The sequence below is a fragment of the Silurus meridionalis genome, chromosome 1 (genome assembly GCF_014805685.1).
Source record: "Silurus meridionalis isolate SWU-2019-XX chromosome 1, ASM1480568v1, whole genome shotgun sequence".
Taxonomy (NCBI): domain Eukaryota; kingdom Metazoa; phylum Chordata; class Actinopteri; order Siluriformes; family Siluridae; genus Silurus; species Silurus meridionalis.
Window position 1 is genome coordinate 10,272,698 of NC_060884.1, and position 17,116 is coordinate 10,289,813.

Genomic DNA, 17,116 nt, shown 5'->3' on the forward strand with positions numbered 1-17,116 from the left:
GAGGTGACCATCTGTGAACAACAGTATGGTTTCATGCCGAGGAAGAGCACCACGAATGCATCATTTGCTTTGAGAATGTTAAGGAAGAAGTATAGAGAAGGTCAGAAGGATTTGCATTTTGTGTTTGTGGATTTAGAGAAAACGTACAACAGGGTGCTGAAAGAGAAGTTGTGGTATTGTATGAGGAAGTCAGGTGTGTCAGAGAAGCATGTGAGGGTGGTGCAGGACATGTATGAGGACAGTGTGACATCAGTAAAGTGTGCAGTAGGAATGACAGACTGATTCAAGGTGGGGGTTGGACTGCATCAAGGATCGGCTCTGAGCCCTTTGCTGTTTGCAGTGGTGATGGACATGTTGACGGTCGAGGTCAGACAGGAGTCTCCATGGACTATGATGTTTGCAGATGATATTGTTATTTGTGGTGAGAGTAAGGAGCAGGTTGAGAAGGACCTGTAGAGGTGGAGCTACGCACTGGAGAGAAGGGGAATTAAAGTCAGTAGGAGTAAGACAGAGTACACGTGTGCGAATATAAGGGAGGGCAGTGGAGTGGTGCAGTTGCAGGGAGAAGAGGTGGAGACAGTGGAGGAGTCTGGGGTCAACAGTGAAAAGTAATAGTGTGTTAGAAAAGTGAAGAAAAAAGTGCAGGCAGGGTGGAGTGGGTGGAGAAGAATGGCAGGAGTGATTTGTGATAGAAGTGTATCTTCAAGAGTGAAAGGAAAAGTTTATAGGACTGTGGTGAGACCTGCGATGTTGTATGGTTTAGAGACAGTGGCAATGAGTAAAAAAAAGGAGGTGCAGCTGGAGGTAGCAGAGCTGAAGATGTTGAGGTTTTTGTTTGGACTGACAACGATGGACAGGATTGGATTGGACCCCGCAGAGCTTGACTGGGCCACTGAACATCTAGAAACAACGTTACGTTACACTCTAGATGATGTAGCTCCCCTTAAGACCAAAATGATCAGGGAGAAAAAATTAGCACAGTGGTATAATGATCATACGCGCACCTTAAAACAGAACACTCGAAAATTAGAACGTAAATGGCGTCAAACAAAATTAACAATATTTCAAATAGCATGGAAGGAGAGCCTCCTAAATTATAGAAAATCTCTTAGTGCTGCCAGATCAGCATATTTCTCCACCCTCATAGAAAATAACAAACATAATCCTAGATTTTTATTCAGCACGGTAGCAAAATTAACAGGGAATAAAAGCACTGCACTAACATGCACACCATCAATAGGTAGTAATGATTTCATGAACTTTTTTAATAATAAAATTGAAAACATCAGGCAAGAAATCCAGACGGTTAATATAAATCCAAATTATTTTACAAGTAACCCTGTAGACAGCAGTGTAATTATAACGGACAATCAACTACAAAGCTTCACTCCTATTCATGAGAATGACTTAATTTCATTAATCTCCTCATCAAAACCATCAACCTGCATTCTCGATCCCTTGCCTACTAGTTTCTTTAAACAGATAGCTCCAGAGGTAATCAAACCTGTTTTAAAAATAATTAACTCTTCCATTAGCACTGGTTATGTACCTAAATCCTTCAAACTGGCAGTTATCCACCCCCTTATTAAGAAACCTGACCTTGACCCATGTCAGTTGTCCAACTACAGGCCAATATCAAATCTCCCCTTTATATCCAAAATTTTAGAAAAGGTTGTAGCACAGCAGTTATGCTCACACCTACTTATGAATAACATTTTTAAAATGTATCAGTCAGGATTTCGGCCTCATCATAGCACAGAGACGGCGCTAGTTAAGGTGGTAAATGACCTGTTATTGGCCTCTGATCAGGGTTTTGTCTCCTTACTTGTTTTGCTCGACCTTAGTGCAGCTTTTGACACCATTGATCACACTATACTGCTTGCTAGACTTGAGAACGTTGTAGGAATAAAGGGAACAGCTCTCTCTTGGCTCAGGTCTTATTTGACTGATTGCTATCAGTTTGTGGATGTAAATGGTGAGTTCTCCACACTCTATGAGGTAAAGTTTGGTGTTCCTCAAGGATCTGTCTTGGGCCCACTGCTTTTCTCTTTATATATGCTGCCTCTTGGTGAAATCATTCATAAACATGGGATTCGCTTCCATTGCTATGCTGATGACACACAGCTGTATATTTCAGCAAAGCCAGATGAGCTAGATCAGCTTAACAATGTTGAGAAGTGTGTAAAGGACATTAGACAGTGGATGCTTAATAACTTTCTTCTGCTCAACTCAGATAAGACGGAAGTACTTTTACTAGGACCACATGCAGCTAGAAATAAACTTTCCGATTATGTAGCATCTCTGGATGGTGTTTCTGTTTCAGCATGTACGGCTGTCAAAGACCTTGGTGTGATTATTGACCCGAGTCTTTCCTTTGAGTCTCACGTGAATAATATCACCAGGATCGCCTTCTTTCACCTTAGAAATATTGCTAAAATTAGAAATATGATGTCGTTACAGGATGCAGAAAAACTAGTTCATGCTTTTGTTACTTCTAGATTAGACTACTGTAACGCTTTACTGTCTGGGTACAGATCTGGAGGGAGCATGGATATAGAGTGTTTGGTGAACTGGTATATTTGTATGCTGTTGTCCCCTCACATTCACACGTTCACTCAGGTTTGTTGACGGTGGTGTGGTGGGTCGTCTCTTATCCCAGAGATCCCTCATGTCTGTGTTACCTTCTGGTTCTCCCTTTTAGTTATGCTGCCATAGCGAGTCTTGCCGGAGTCCAAACTGCACAGTGACATTAACTTTCATACACCAATAGTTACACTTAATAATCCATATCCTTCTCTTCCGTCACCCTCTCTCTCTCTCTCGGTCGAGTTAAACATGCTCCTGAGGCTCCAGTGACCACTGTTCCTGCCCCTCTCCCCTCCGTGGATCTTCACACTTCTGTGCAGCTTGGGACGGTCTCTCATCAACACCTTGGGTGGTTCCATATAATTCCGGAGTAGAACGGGTGCTTTTGAGGACGGATTGGACTGTAGTTGGTTTTGGCGGTCTGCTGCACTGACTCGGGAGTGCAGTTTGCTTCTGATCATCATCACTGTACCCCGCAACTTTGTATATATTCTTCAAATGGACATTTGGTGCAACCCAGATGAGGATGGGTTCCCTCTTGAGTCTGGTTCCTCTCAAGGTTTCTTCCTTATGCCATCTCGGGGAGTTTTTCCTTGCCACAGTTGCTCATCAGGGACAAACATACTTACAAAGAACATATTTACATTTAATCACCGCATTATCTGTGTAAAGCTGCTTTGAGACAATGTTCATTGTTAAAAGCGCTATACAAATAAAAATGAATTGAATTGATTATAAATTAGTTTATTAGAGGGACAGCGTGGACGTTTTGGAGACAAGGTGAGGGAAGCTTGATTGAGATGGTTTGGACATGTGTAGAGGAGGGACATGGGGTATATCAATAGGAGAATGCTAAGCATGGAGCTGCCAGAAAGGAGGTAAAGAGGAAGGCAAGGGAAGAGGTTTATGGATGTGGTGAGAGAAGACATGCAGGTGGTTGGGTTGAAAGAGGCAGATGTAGAGGACAGGGTGTATGGAGACAGATGATCTGCTGTGGCGACCCCTAAAGGGAGAAGCCGAAAGAAGAAGAAGAGGAAGAAGAAGAAGATGCTGATTACACTAATTAAAGCCAAGCAGAAGAGGTTTCATACCAAAAAAGATACTTGTAACTTTTTATTCAGTTATCATTTTTTATTCTAACACGACAACATAACAGGAGGGTTAAGTGTACATCATTTCAGCCATGTGTGACATATTTTTAGGTATGTACAGGTAATACTCCATGTAGCCAGACAGATCTTCTATAGTAATGTCATCCACATAAACGCGCGCCTGTTCGGAGCAGGAGCGTGTTGAGCTTGATGCTGATGATCTGGGCAGCTTCCTTTCACACTCTGAAATGACATCACGCAGGCCAGTGAATGAGTAGACCTCCATACCTTCCCAGTTGGTGGTATGCTCTTGGAGCTGGCACAGGGATTTAAAGTCAGCTGCTGTAGGTTTAGCATCCTTTAAACAAGTGTTGGTCCTTTTGTCCTTTCCCTCTGAGCTACTCTCATTGCCTAAGGGTGGCACTTTGTTCAGAGGGGAAATCTTGCTATCCAAAGTAATACTGGAGTCATAACCTGTGGAGCCAAAGGTAGGCGAATGGGCACCAGAGGACAAAAGCTCTTTCTTCGCTGGAACAAGAAGGGAGGTGCTGGTGTCCTCCAGCTCTGTGGGACTCTTGTGTTTCAACTGCATTGTAGACCTACAGTAGGTAAATATGGGTGGGTGCAGGATGGGAGACTTGGACCGTCTCCGTCTCTGGGTTCTCGATAAGCCCCTGGAGGACTTTCGGCTGCATCTGTATTTAGGGGTGAAAAATAATCAAATAAATGTGATGCTCAGTAAAACACAACTGAGTTAAACTGTATGTCACAAGTCATTTTGATATGTCTAAACTATTTTAACAAAGTACAACAGACAGGAGCATCGATTTACTAACTTCAAAAATAAAATTTGGAGAGCCAAGAAAGCAAACACTGAGCACATGGCATTATCCAAATTATATAGTTAGAGAGACAGACACAGCCGTATGTAAAAACTGGAGGAAAAAAAGAAAAAGACAGCAGGTATCTTACCCATGCCAGTTGTCTTTAGGAGAAATAATTTTGGGTTTTGTTCCCTCTGTGCTGACTCGGGTTCCGGCTCTCGATGCCAGAGACTCACTCACATGTGCTGCAGCCACAGAACTAAAAAAAGATACCAACACACACACACACACACACACACACACAAATAAATAAATCCTGTTCACCACAATTTCTCCAAATCAAACAGTAACGCCACAATTTTCCAATGATCTTTTTTTGTCTATTATTATTGCTTTTTGAAAAACATTCATTTATCTTGCCAACAGTTAGATCTACCATGTTTGACCTCCCCTCACATTTTGGTTAAGCTGAGTCTGGGAAAATTCTGAATTTTTATTCTCTATAAAATGCATAGTCTCTGCTTATTCTGCTAAATTATTAATTAGACATTCCGTGTATAACATGCATTGTAGCCATTGGTGCTGAAAGACCTGACCAGTGGTTTATTATAGACTTTTTTTACTATGATTCCACCTACAATACATTTTCAACTAAAGTGACATTAATAAAATACCTTTCAGCATCAACACGCAGCTTTTTGAAGGCAGTCTGTAGTGTTTCGTCCTCAAACTCTTTCTCTCGTGTCTTTACAGTGTCCATGGTGGTGCCTTGCAGGGCCTCAGAACTGGGGAACAAAACAACAGCTACATTTACTGGCTGGTAAAAACTTATAATAGCTTAAATTGTAGGAGATGATCACAGGTCTCCCTACTTCTGAAGAAACCTTAAAGCTGGGTAGAATTTTTTTCTGGCAAACACAGAAACAGACATTTGCTTTCCAATACAAAGATTTGTTAATCATTACGCTCGCAGTGCACCCAAGTTCACATCTGAATTACAACAACACACAATTCAGGATCCTGCCTGCTTTATAATTGATCAAAATCTTCTAAATACCGTAAATGTAAACAAACAAAAAATGTTTTAATAGATACGTGAAGTTGACTAAACCAACAAACCCAACCATATGTGAGCACTTATTTATGGAAAGCTGCATTTAATGTCCTTGTGCAAATCAATTCAAAGACCCCCGTCCATATTGTATGCTACTGCTGAGATGAAACTCACAAATTTCATTACACGCAATTTATCAAATTTAAAAATGCCACTGCCCTCTGCAAGCTTTCTATAGTATTGTCTATATTATAAACAATAGTATTGTCTATTTCTATAATACACCATTTAAAAATGTTGATCTTCTGAAACTATTTCGTATTTGATTGAAATTGTGTTTCCAGATTTTTTTGTGGTAGAAAGTCAAAATATTTAGCTGTTTACCAGAGGTTTTTTATTTAACCTAGTAGTTCTTTCTGCTAAGGCAAATTATTACGTAAAACTATCCACAATTATCTTTATTTTAATTAGAGCCCAAGGCCTAATTAAAGGGTTTGGTGTTATTTGTTTAATAAGCCATCTAGGTTCTTTATTATTCGCTAAAATTGATTATTTGCTATCGTTTAGTGGGGCTGCTGAAGTTACGGGTTAACGTGACGGTAATAAAAACACAGCCGCTTGTGAAATGAAGGAGAGTACAGCAGGAAAAAGTGTGCGTCCCAAGTCACAGATGAACATCAGCACGGTGAGCAAAAACTGTAAATCATCATGTGAAAATGGTGTAGTTTAATGAACTGCTATGGTGTAAACTGTTTGTAACTTCTGGACAGTCGCACTGGATCTGTTCTGACGTGACTCGCGAGTATCGGGTAGCGTAATCAGCTCTTTCACGATATACTATAGTGATGGATTTAAATATAACAGTGTGAACTGTTTATCTTTATTTTTTATCCTGTTGTATATAGTTATAAGCAGAACATCTAATCATTTTTTTTTATTTAATAAATCGAAACAATCATCCAATTCATCAATTATCAAATAATTGTTAGTTACAGCCCAACTGTCTTCATTTCACACATAACATTTATTTTATAATTATGCCCAAATAGTAGACCATATTATCATCATACCATATTAAATATAATAAACCAACATAATATATTTTTACATTTTTAGTGTAGCATTTATTTTGGCATGGAAAAGAGATCTTTTCAAAACCTCTTGACAATGAATTTGCATGGGCCATGGCTTGCTCAGTAGCATCAAACTAAAATGCTAACAAAAAGAAAATGTTCAGGAACAACTAATATATTTGGCGTTAGCCAAAATCACTTCAGTTTGTTTGTTTGTTTATTTATTACGTTTTAACGCCATGTTAGCATCAAGGCACAGCCATCAAATCCACAACATTTAAATTACTATATAAAACATTTCAACTTTACATGAGACAAAAATCTCAAAACTCATTTAGGTGATACATTATGACAACCATGTTTCGGAATTAAAGCGTTGTCTAGCCGTATGGTAAAAATTACAATCCAAGATGTGTTTTATTCTCAAAGGAACCTGAGATGAAAGACATAAAGGAGGAGCTTCATCCATCAGTAGAAATCCATCCATGTATAAGTTCTGAGTGGCAGAGTCGGCACTTAGTGTGGACAATTAGTCATACCTCCATTAGAAACTATAATGACACCTTTTAGTACTAGGGCTTATTTTATTCAATTTACTATTTGTATATACGTCTTATTCCTTCTGCCATGTGTTTATGATGTATTAGTGAATTAATGATAAGGTCAGTAGGTGGTATTTCACACTCATTAACTGTCATATCAAAATCACTGCAGCCATCACAACTCTACCATACGCATATTTAACCATAATGTTAAATTTGGCTGGTTCATCCTGAGCACAGTACATTTGTATATAAATAGTAATGCTTCACAGACATACAACGAAGTATAAGCAACAAGATATATAAGAATATTAAGGGTAGGTTGAAGTAAAAGATCACAATTAGAGAGACTAAGATTATTAATTAAATTAATATATAAAACTTATTGTGTACTGTTTAGAATAGTGCAGTCAGGTGGAAATTGAAATGCATTAAGGAGGTGAAACGTTGCATAATAATATACTAATAATATACAATTATAATATTTCAATCTACATGATTGTATATACAAATGGGAACTTAACTATACATAAAGGTGCACCAGCAAGTTGTAAATTTATTTATTTATTTATTTTAAAGAGAAAATGAAAGTAAATTATTATTTCAGTACCATCAGGTGAACAACCCAAGAGACTGTAGATTAAATGTAGATTCCAAAAGCCACTTTAATCTGCTGGGCACAGACCTGAACACCAGGCATGTGGCTGGTATATATTAGGTTACGATTTAACGAGTTATTTTTAGGTAGGAACAGTTTGAAAGTCCCATCTTTCATATTTTACATAAGCCATCGATGTGTCTTACATTTTCTAATAAGTAAATTCGGGAACATGCTAGCATAGCTAGTTAGCCAATGTTCACACCAGTCAGATAATCAGGAGTTTATCCAAATTTATTTGTAGAAAAATATGATACTCACATTTCATGGACTCCGCCCTTGATAATTCAACCGCAGCCTTCGGTGTTATCAATGCAAAAATAATTACAAAAAATATATATTTTGCAGCTAATGCTAACTAGCAAACTAGCTCATAGTCTTAGAGATTATTGTATCCAATCAGCTGTCAACAATGTACTCGTAAATGTTACCAGAAACGGGTATATAATAAACATCAAAAATCTATTTGCTAAACCTCGAAGAAACACAGCATCAGTTTCTAGATTGTTTTCCAAACCTCTTGTTTACACACGAACTACACGGCGTGACTCTGCAAGAGCGCACAAAGGTCTGACGTAGAACACACACAGATCCGTCACAACAAGAATACGTCACTGATACTTTTGTAGGGCTGCCTGCAGTCAGTAGAGCTTAGTAAGATCCACTAGGAGGCGATATGAATGGATCCGATATAAATGGATATGAATGAAACCAAAATTCTTATAAGAAAATTGTTTAGGGTCAGTGGAAACAGGATGCACCTGTGCTCAAAAAGTGTCATAGCAAAGGCTGTGAACCAGCAGGTTGTAATATTAATTAAAACATTGCTAAATTAACGAACAGGATCATTTTATTGTCATCAAGGTGAACAATCTAAGAGACTGTACATTAAAATGTAGATATCAAATCTCAACTAATCAAATCTTAAATCTAGGCAGCTACTTCAATCTACTGGGCACAGACCTGAAAACCCAGGCATGTGGCTGGAATATATTGGGTTACGATTTAACGAGTTATTCTTTAGGTAAGACCATTTTAAAAGTCTCATCTTTCACATTTTACATCAGGCACCGACGTGTCTAACATTTTCTAATAAGTAAATTAGAAAACACGCGGTTTAATTTGTGAAAACACATAATACTCACATTTTAAGGACTCTGGTCTTGATAACTTAACCGCAGCCTTCGCTGTTATCAACGCTAAAATATTTACAAATATATTTTAGCAGCTAATGAGATTACTGTATTCAATTAGTTTGTCATCAATATAATGATAAATGCTACCAGAAACTGGTATATAATAAACAAAAGGTTTCTCCGCACAATCTTTTTGCTAAACTTTGAACAAACGTAGCATCACTCTCTGAACTGTTCTCCAAAACTGTAGTTTTGACAGACTCTGTGCGCGACTATGTTGCCAAGTAACGAACGTGCGTGCAGCGTGATCACGTCATTAACCCTTAAACAACTAATTCTATTTCTGATTGGTATTAAGAACGTATTATATACACACTCCATGAAACAGGGAAGAAGTTGGTAGTTGATGACGGATGTTTGTGGTTTTTACTTTTCGTTAATTTTCTACTTGACGCGAATGAGCAAAGCATCGCAAAATCTCCGTAGGTTATGTTCATCTCATGAGTCATCCGGTTCAAGTCGTTCGTTATTTTATCAGATGACTCCTGTATACACTACACAGTGAAATATATCAATCTTGGTATTATTGTTACAATAATTATGGGAGTTACATGACAAAAGAACTAACGATACGGACCAGAAGCTATGAGAGGTGAGTGACTCAGTTGTTGGACTAATGGTCAAAGTTCGTGTATGTATGTATGTGTTGGTGGATCTGCTTATTAAAAATGTAACATTTTATATTAATTCTAATCCAAAGAACGAAATGAACTTCTTCTTCGTTTGGCTTCCCCCATTAGGGGTCGCCACAGTGGATCATCCTTCTCCATACCTCTACATCTGCCACTTTCAACCCAACTACCTGCATGTCTTCCCTCAACACAAACATAAACCTCCTCCTTAGCCTTCCTCTTTATCTCCTTTCTGGCGGCTCCACGCTTAGCATTCTCCTACCGATATACCTCTCCTATTGCATCACATTGTTAATGCCAAGTGTAAACGCAGCCTAAAATTACCTGATATTTCTATCGCCATCCACCTAAAAGTAGAAAGAAAGAAATCCATATCGCCTCCTGGTGGAGCTTCCTATGCTCTACTGACAGCAGGCAGCCATATAAAAATATCAGTGACGTATTCTTGGGATGTGCGTTCTACGTCAGACCTTTGTGCGCTCTTGCAGAGTCACGCCGTGTATTTCGTGTGTAAACGAGATGTTTGGAGAACAATCTAGAAACTGATGCTGTGTTTCTGAAGTTTAGCAAATAGATGCGGAGAAACATGTTTATTATATACCCGTTTCTGGTAACATTTACGATTGCATTGTTGACAGCTGATTGGATACAATAATCTCTAAAACCATGAGCTATTTTGCTAGTTAGCATTAGCTGCAAAATATTTTTGTTGTAATTATTTTTGCATTGATAACACCGAAGGCTGCGGTTGAATTATCAAGGGCGGAGTCCATGAAATGTGAGTATCATATTTTTTTACAGATAAATTTGGATAAACGTCTGACTATCTGACTGGTGTGAACATTGGCTAACTAGCTATGCTAGCATGTTCCCGAATTTACTTATTAGAAAATGTAAGACACATCGATGGCTTATGTAAAATATGAAAGATGTGACTTTCAAACTGTTCCTACCTAAAAATAACTCGTTAAATCGTAACCTAATATATACCAGCCACATGCCTGGTGTTCAGGTCTGTGCCCAGCAGATTAAAGTGGCTTTTGGAATCTACATTTAATCTACAGTCTCTTGGGTTGTTCACCTGATGGTACTGAAATAATAATTTACTTTCATTTTCTCTTTAAAAAAAAAAAAGAAAAAATGTACAACTTGCTGGTGCACCTTATGTATAGTTAATTTCCCATCTGTATATACAATCATGTAGATCGAAATATTATCATTGTATATTATTATGCAACGTTTCACCTCGTTAATGCATTTTAATTTCCACCTGACTGCTTTATTTTAAACAGTACACAATTCGTTTTATTTATTCGTTTAATTAATAATCCTACTGTCTTTCTTATTGTGATCTTTTACTTCAACCTACCCTTAATATTCTTATACATCTTGTTGCTTATACTTCGTTGTATGTCTGTGAATCGGCAGTATGGTCTGTCTGTCTGTCTGTCTGTCTGCCTGTATGTATGTATGTATGTATGTATTGTAAGGCTTTTAACACTTCCAAACATGTAGTAACCAGCCAAGTGTAAGCAATTATTAGTTTCTAATCAAAAAAGACAGCAACTAATAAAAGTCGTGCAGGAAAACAAATGTAAGGGTTTAGGGAAATAAAGAAACTCACAAGGACCTGGTTGCGTGTGTGTGGCCACTTTTGTAGTTGGGTAAAGGCAAATTTACTGTGCTTAGGATGAACTAGCCAAATTGCACATTATGGCTAGACATGCGTATGGTAGAGTTGTGATCGCTGAAGTACTAAACGGTGTCCATTATAGTTTCTAATGGCGGTATGACCAAGTTGTCCACACTAAGTGCCGACTCGGCCACTCAGAACTTACACATGGGTTTCTACTGATGGGTGAAGCTTCTCCTTTATGTCTTTTATCTCGGGTTCCTTTGAGTATAAAAAAACATCACCTAAATGAGTTTTAAGATTTTTGTCTCATGTAAAGCTGAAATGTTTTATATAGTAATTGAATGTTCTGGATTTGATGGCTGTGTCGGCCATGTATATAGCCTTGATGCTAACATGGTGTTAAAACTTAATAAACAAACAAACAAACTGAAGTGATTTTGACTAACGCCAAATAGATTAGTTGTTCCTGAACAATTTTCTTGATAGCATCAAACTAAAATGCTAACAAGAAAATTGTTCAGGAACAACTAATCTATTTGGCTATCTATTATATCTTTTCCATGCCAAAATAAATTCTAGCCGGCCATTCTGGATGGTTTCAAAAGTGCATGTGGTGAACTTTTAAATACTCCTTCTAGGGAATTCATGCGATTGACATCAGAAGTGGTGAACATGATGCCGAGACATTGCACTTGCTAAATTGCGAAGGGATTTTTGATATCTCAAACGGTGCAGCCATGGCGAGGCGACAAATTTATGACGAATTCAGAGAAACAGGAAGTGTCTAATATCTCAAGCAAAAAATGCCTTATTCGGATGACACGTGCTGTGTATGTTCAGCCAAGGATTCCGATTGCATCGATGTGCCTATTGTGAATCTTGGACATAGCGCCACCAACAGGCGCCAGGAAGTGTGTAGGTCACAAAAGGTGGATTTTTTGACAGTTGCATGTGGTGAACTTTTAAATACTCCTCCTAGGATATTCATCCAATTGACACCAAACATAATCAACATGATGCTGAGACATTGTAGATAATAAATTGCAAAGGAATTTTTGATATCTTGAACACTGTTCCCATGGCAACGCGTCAAACTTTACTTTTATTTTAAGCATATTTAAGGCTTTTGGCGTGCTTAGATTATCTTGAAATTTGACACATACATCACAAGTGTGGACAAAAAGGTCGGACAAAGTTGTGTCTCTTAAGTGGCTCACTAGTGCCCCGTTTGTCTAAAATGTGGGGTTTCTTTTACCTACAGTCCCCAAATGGGTCAGTAACAACATAAAATGGTCCACTGATATTTACCCACTTGATGCACTTGCCCACCGTGCATTGTTTTCTGGGAGGCACCGTATAGTGATACACAAACGTGCGAGGGCCCGCCATCGCTGCTTGCAGCTATATTTTGTAATTGATTTATTCTTTGAAACTTTAATATTAATTTATGCAATTGAAATGCCTTGATTTTAGTAAGGTTAGTACACAGTCATAGCCATTAATGCAGTGGCTTTCCTCTTTTTTTTCGGTTTTCGGTTTCGGCCAAGAATTTTCATTTCGGTGCATCCCTAAAAAATATATGATGTTGGTTTATTATACAAACCCGATTCCAAAAAAAGTTGGGACATTGTAAAAATTGTGAATAAAAACAGAATCCAATGATGTGGAAGTTTCAAATTTCAATATTTAGAATACAACATAGATGACATATCAAATGTTAAAACTGAGAAAATGTATAATTTTAAGGGAAAAATAAGTTGATTTTAAATTTCATGGCATCAACACATCTCAAAAAAGTTGGGACAAGGCCATGTTTACCACTGTGTGGCATCCCCTCTTCTTTTTATAACAGTCTGCAAACGTCTGGGGACTGAGGAGACAAGTTGCTCAAGTTTAGGAATTGGAATGTTGTTCCATTCTTGTCTAAAACAGGCTTCTAGTTGCTCAACTTTCTTAGATCTTTGATGCATCTTCCTCTTTATGATGCGCCAAATGTTTTCTATGGGTGAAAGATCTAAACTGCAGGCTGGCGAATTCAGTGCCCTGATCCTTCTTCTACACAGAGCTTGCTTAATATTTGTTAAATTAATGATATTTTTGCTTTTACACTTTGGTTGTTGGAACCTTTTCATGTTAGAATTTTAACCAATGCCACATGATGCATTGCTGCAGGTTGAAATGTTGTTTAATTTGATTGGTTAAAATATTTCACACATTAGTACCAGATATTGTAATCTGATAAAAACTCAATCATCTCACTCTGGTCAAGAATCAAATTATAAAGCAGGCAGGATTCTGAATTGTGTGTTGTAATTCAGGATGTGAACTTGGGTGCACTGTGAGCGTAATGATTAACAAATCATTGTATTGGAAAGCAAATGTCCGTTTCTGTGTTTGCCAGAAAAAAATTCTACCCAGCTTTAAGGTTTCTTCAGAAATAGGGAGACCTGTGATCGATATAAATCTTTACCAGCCAGTAAATGTAGCTGTTATTTTGTTCCCCAGTTCTGAGGCCCTGCAAGGCACCACCATGGACACTGTAAAGACACGAGAGAAAGAGTTTGAGGACGAAACACTACAGACTGCCTTCAAAAAGCTGCGTGTTGATGCTGAAAGGTATTTTATTAATGTCACATTAGTTGAAAATGTATTGTAGGTGGAATCATAGTAAAAAAGTCTATAATAAACCACTGGTCAGGTCTTTCAGCACCAATGGCTACAATGCATGTTATAAACGGAATGTCTAAGTAATAATTTAGCAGAATAAGCAGAGACTATGCATTTTATAGAGAATACAAATTCAGAATTTTCCCAGACTCAGCTTAACCAAAATGTGAGTGGAGGAGAGTTTAACAGAACTGTGCCAAAACCAGCAATCTAAATCTGTTGGCAAGATAAACGAATGTTTTTTAAAAATCAATGATAATAGACTAAAAAAAGATGATTGGAAAATTGTGGCTTTACTGTTTGATTTGAAGAAATTGTGGTGGAAAAGATTTATTTATTTGTGTGTGTGTTGGTAACTTTTTTTAGTTCTGTGGCTGCAGCACATGTGAGTGAGTCTCTGGCATCGAGAGCCGGAACCCGAGTCAGCATAGAGGGAACAAAACCCAAAATTACTTCTCCTAAAGACAACTGGCATGGGTAAGATACCTGCTGTCTTTTTCTTTTTTTTTCTTCTTTCGGTTCTCATACAGCTGTGTCTGTCTGTCTCTCTAACTATTTGCATAATGCCATGTGCTCAGTGTTTGCTTTTTTGGCTCTACAAACAAACTTTCTAAAATTCTAGGTTTGATTTTTGATTAATAATAAGTTAGTAAATCGATGCTTCTGTCTGTTGTACTTTGTTAAAATAGTATATACATATCAAAATGACTTGTGACATAAAGTTTAGCTCAATTGTGTTTCATTGAGCATCACATAGAATTTAATCACATTCATTTGATTATTTTTCACCCCTAAATACAGATGCAGCCGAAAGTCCTCCAGGGGCTTATCGAGAACCCAGAGACGGAGACGGTCCAAGTCTCCCATCCTGCACCCACCCATATTTACCTACTGTAGGTCTACAATGCAGTTGAAACACAAGAGTCCCACAGAGCTGGAGGACACCAGCACCTCCCTTCTTGTTCCAGCGAAGAAAGAGCTTTTGTCCTCTGGTGCTCATTCGCCTACCTTTGGCTCCACAGGTTATGACTCCAGTATTACTTTGGATAGCAAGATTTCCCCTCTGAACAAAGTGCCACCCTTAGGCAATGAGAGTAGCTCAGAGGGAAAGGACAAAACGACCAACACTTGTTTAGAGGATGCTAAACCTACAGCAGCTGACTTTAAATTCCTGTGCCAGCTCCAAGAGCATAGCGTGTGCCAGTGCACCAACTGGGAAGGTATGGAGGTCTACTCATTCACTGGCCTGCGTGATGTCATTTCAGAGTGTGAAAGGAAGCTGCCCAGATCATCAGCATCAAGCTCAACACGCTCCTGCTCCGAACAGGCGCGCGTTTATGTGGATGACATTACTATAGAAGATCTGTCTGGCTACATGGAGTATTACCTGTACATACCTAAAAATATGTCACACATGGCTGAAATGATGTACACTTAACCCTCCTGTTATGTTGTCGTGTTAGAATAAAAAAAAACAAAAACAAAACAAAGTTACATGTATCTTTATCGGTATGTAACATCTTCTGCCTGGCTTTAATTAGTGTAATCAGCATACAAAATGAAAATGATTCATTTCTTATATTTGCGTGTGAAAGTGGAATAAGTGGAAGCTAAAAGGGTTCAGAAGTGTCAAATATTTGTTTCTGCATATACAACGGAGTCATCACATGCCAAGGACAGCTGTGTGGACAATGAGGGCATTCCAGAGGACTTCACCTAGTACACCAGTGTGTTAGGTAGGTGTTTGTGTGTGTGTCTCTGTCTTGGGATCAGCAAAAAGACCTAGTAATCATAGTCATCTCCTTTCTAGGTTTCTGCTGGGGGAAAAAGGAAGAGGAAAGAGGTGCCAGGTCTGTAAGCCCCATCTGATGATATCAAAACGAGCGTGACCGGTGTGAATTGTGCCAAATTCTTTTTCACAAAGCACTGTGCTGACATGTGCTGTGTAGATGCACAAACATTCTTCGTCTTGCCACCGCGGATCATCCGTCTCAATACCCCCTTGTCCTCTAAATCTGCCTCTTTCAAACCAATTCTGATTCGTGATCCGCATATTTAATTTGGCACATGTTTTACATTGGACGCCTTACCTAACGCAACCCTCCCCATTTATCCAGGCTTGGGACCAGCACTTAGGAAACTGGCTTGTGCAACCCTAATGGCTGGGTTGCACCTTGTTCATTTCCACCTATTCATTTCTGGTTCCCAACATTGCAGTGTTTACAAGTTACTTGTGTACTGTGAGGACTCAAAGACGCACATAAACACACAAATTGCTAATCTCTCATTTTGTTGTTTTGGTATTTGTTTTATTTCTGGACAAAAAACAGTGCTTAAATAAAGTTTACTTTCAATTTAAATCCTCATGACTCATTTGTGTAAAATCTAAGTCCACAGGCCAATTTGACCCTGAACAGAAGAGGTGTTGTTATGTTTATTTATCAGCATAACCCTATAATAAAGAATTTCAAAATGTATAATAGTTAAAAAAATGTACATTTAAAGAAAGCTTTAACATGCATTTGTTTACGTAAAATTAGTTAGTCGTCCTCCTTGAGCCATGATCTGTAGAGGTAAAGAACACCATTGCATTAAATATTGATTGAAATGGTTAATAATAGAGCTAATAATCAGAGATAAACAATGGGACACTTTTGGATAATTAAACATGCCCCTGGGTCAAACACTCGGGAACATCATTGCTGTACCGGAGAAATTAACATAATAAGTTAAGGGTTAAACCTATCTGGGCTCAAGCGGTAAGTTTAAAAAAATAAATAAAAAGGAATTTTAATTGTGAAGCAGCCTACAGTAAAATGAAATTTTTCTGACCTTAATACTAAGCCATATTACATTTTGGATTCAAGTTAAAAGGATGTACAATATGTATAAGAAATATTATGCTAATAATACCTGTCTATATGGCTTTGATATATTTAAAATGGTTGAATGAGTAGTTCTTTAAAAAGTAAAAGTGCTGTATGTTGAGGGGAAGAGGCAAGAATTCTCTCATTTATGTCTATTATTTATTAAAAATAGTTGGGATTGAGCCAAGGCAAAACTCACATAACTTTTATTCATTAAGTGTTTAAGATCACACATCATGCAGTTATTATTTTTTTTTCAGTTAAAATAATTTCATTTGGAAGTTGGCCTT

At 38.0% G+C, this 17,116-nt stretch overlaps 2 protein-coding genes across 5 annotated transcripts; one reads left to right on the top strand and one right to left on the bottom strand.

Moving 5' to 3' along the window:
- Positions 1-3,673: 3,673 nt before the first annotated feature.
- Positions 3,674-8,374, bottom strand: oser1 (oxidative stress responsive serine-rich 1). Its single transcript, XM_046854706.1, has 4 exons — positions 8,090-8,374; positions 5,176-5,286; positions 4,650-4,760; positions 3,674-4,372 (listed from the first exon to the last, which is right to left on the bottom strand). Exons 2-4 carry the CDS (start codon positions 5,259-5,261, stop codon positions 3,748-3,750), a joined length of 822 nt encoding a protein of 273 aa, XP_046710662.1. The 5' UTR covers positions 5,262-5,286; positions 8,090-8,374; the 3' UTR covers positions 3,674-3,747.
- Positions 8,375-8,524: 150 nt separating this feature from the next.
- LOC124389312 (oxidative stress-responsive serine-rich protein 1-like) lies at positions 8,525-16,319 on the top strand. Of its 4 annotated transcripts, none has more exons than XM_046854694.1 (5): positions 8,525-8,631; positions 13,798-13,908; positions 14,326-14,436; positions 14,761-15,695; positions 15,770-16,319. In XM_046854694.1, the coding sequence occupies exons 2-4, from the start codon at positions 13,823-13,825 to the stop codon at positions 15,395-15,397; spliced, it is 834 nt and encodes a 277-aa protein (XP_046710650.1). In that variant the 5' UTR covers positions 8,525-8,631; positions 13,798-13,822; the 3' UTR covers positions 15,398-15,695; positions 15,770-16,319. The 4 variants fall into 4 exon arrangements, with proteins under 4 accessions (XP_046710650.1, XP_046710625.1, XP_046710635.1 ...); XM_046854669.1 differs by lacking the exon at positions 8,525-8,631 and adding an exon at positions 8,712-8,852; XM_046854679.1 differs by lacking the exon at positions 8,525-8,631 and adding an exon at positions 9,336-9,616.
- Positions 16,320-17,116: the final 797 nt, after the last annotated feature.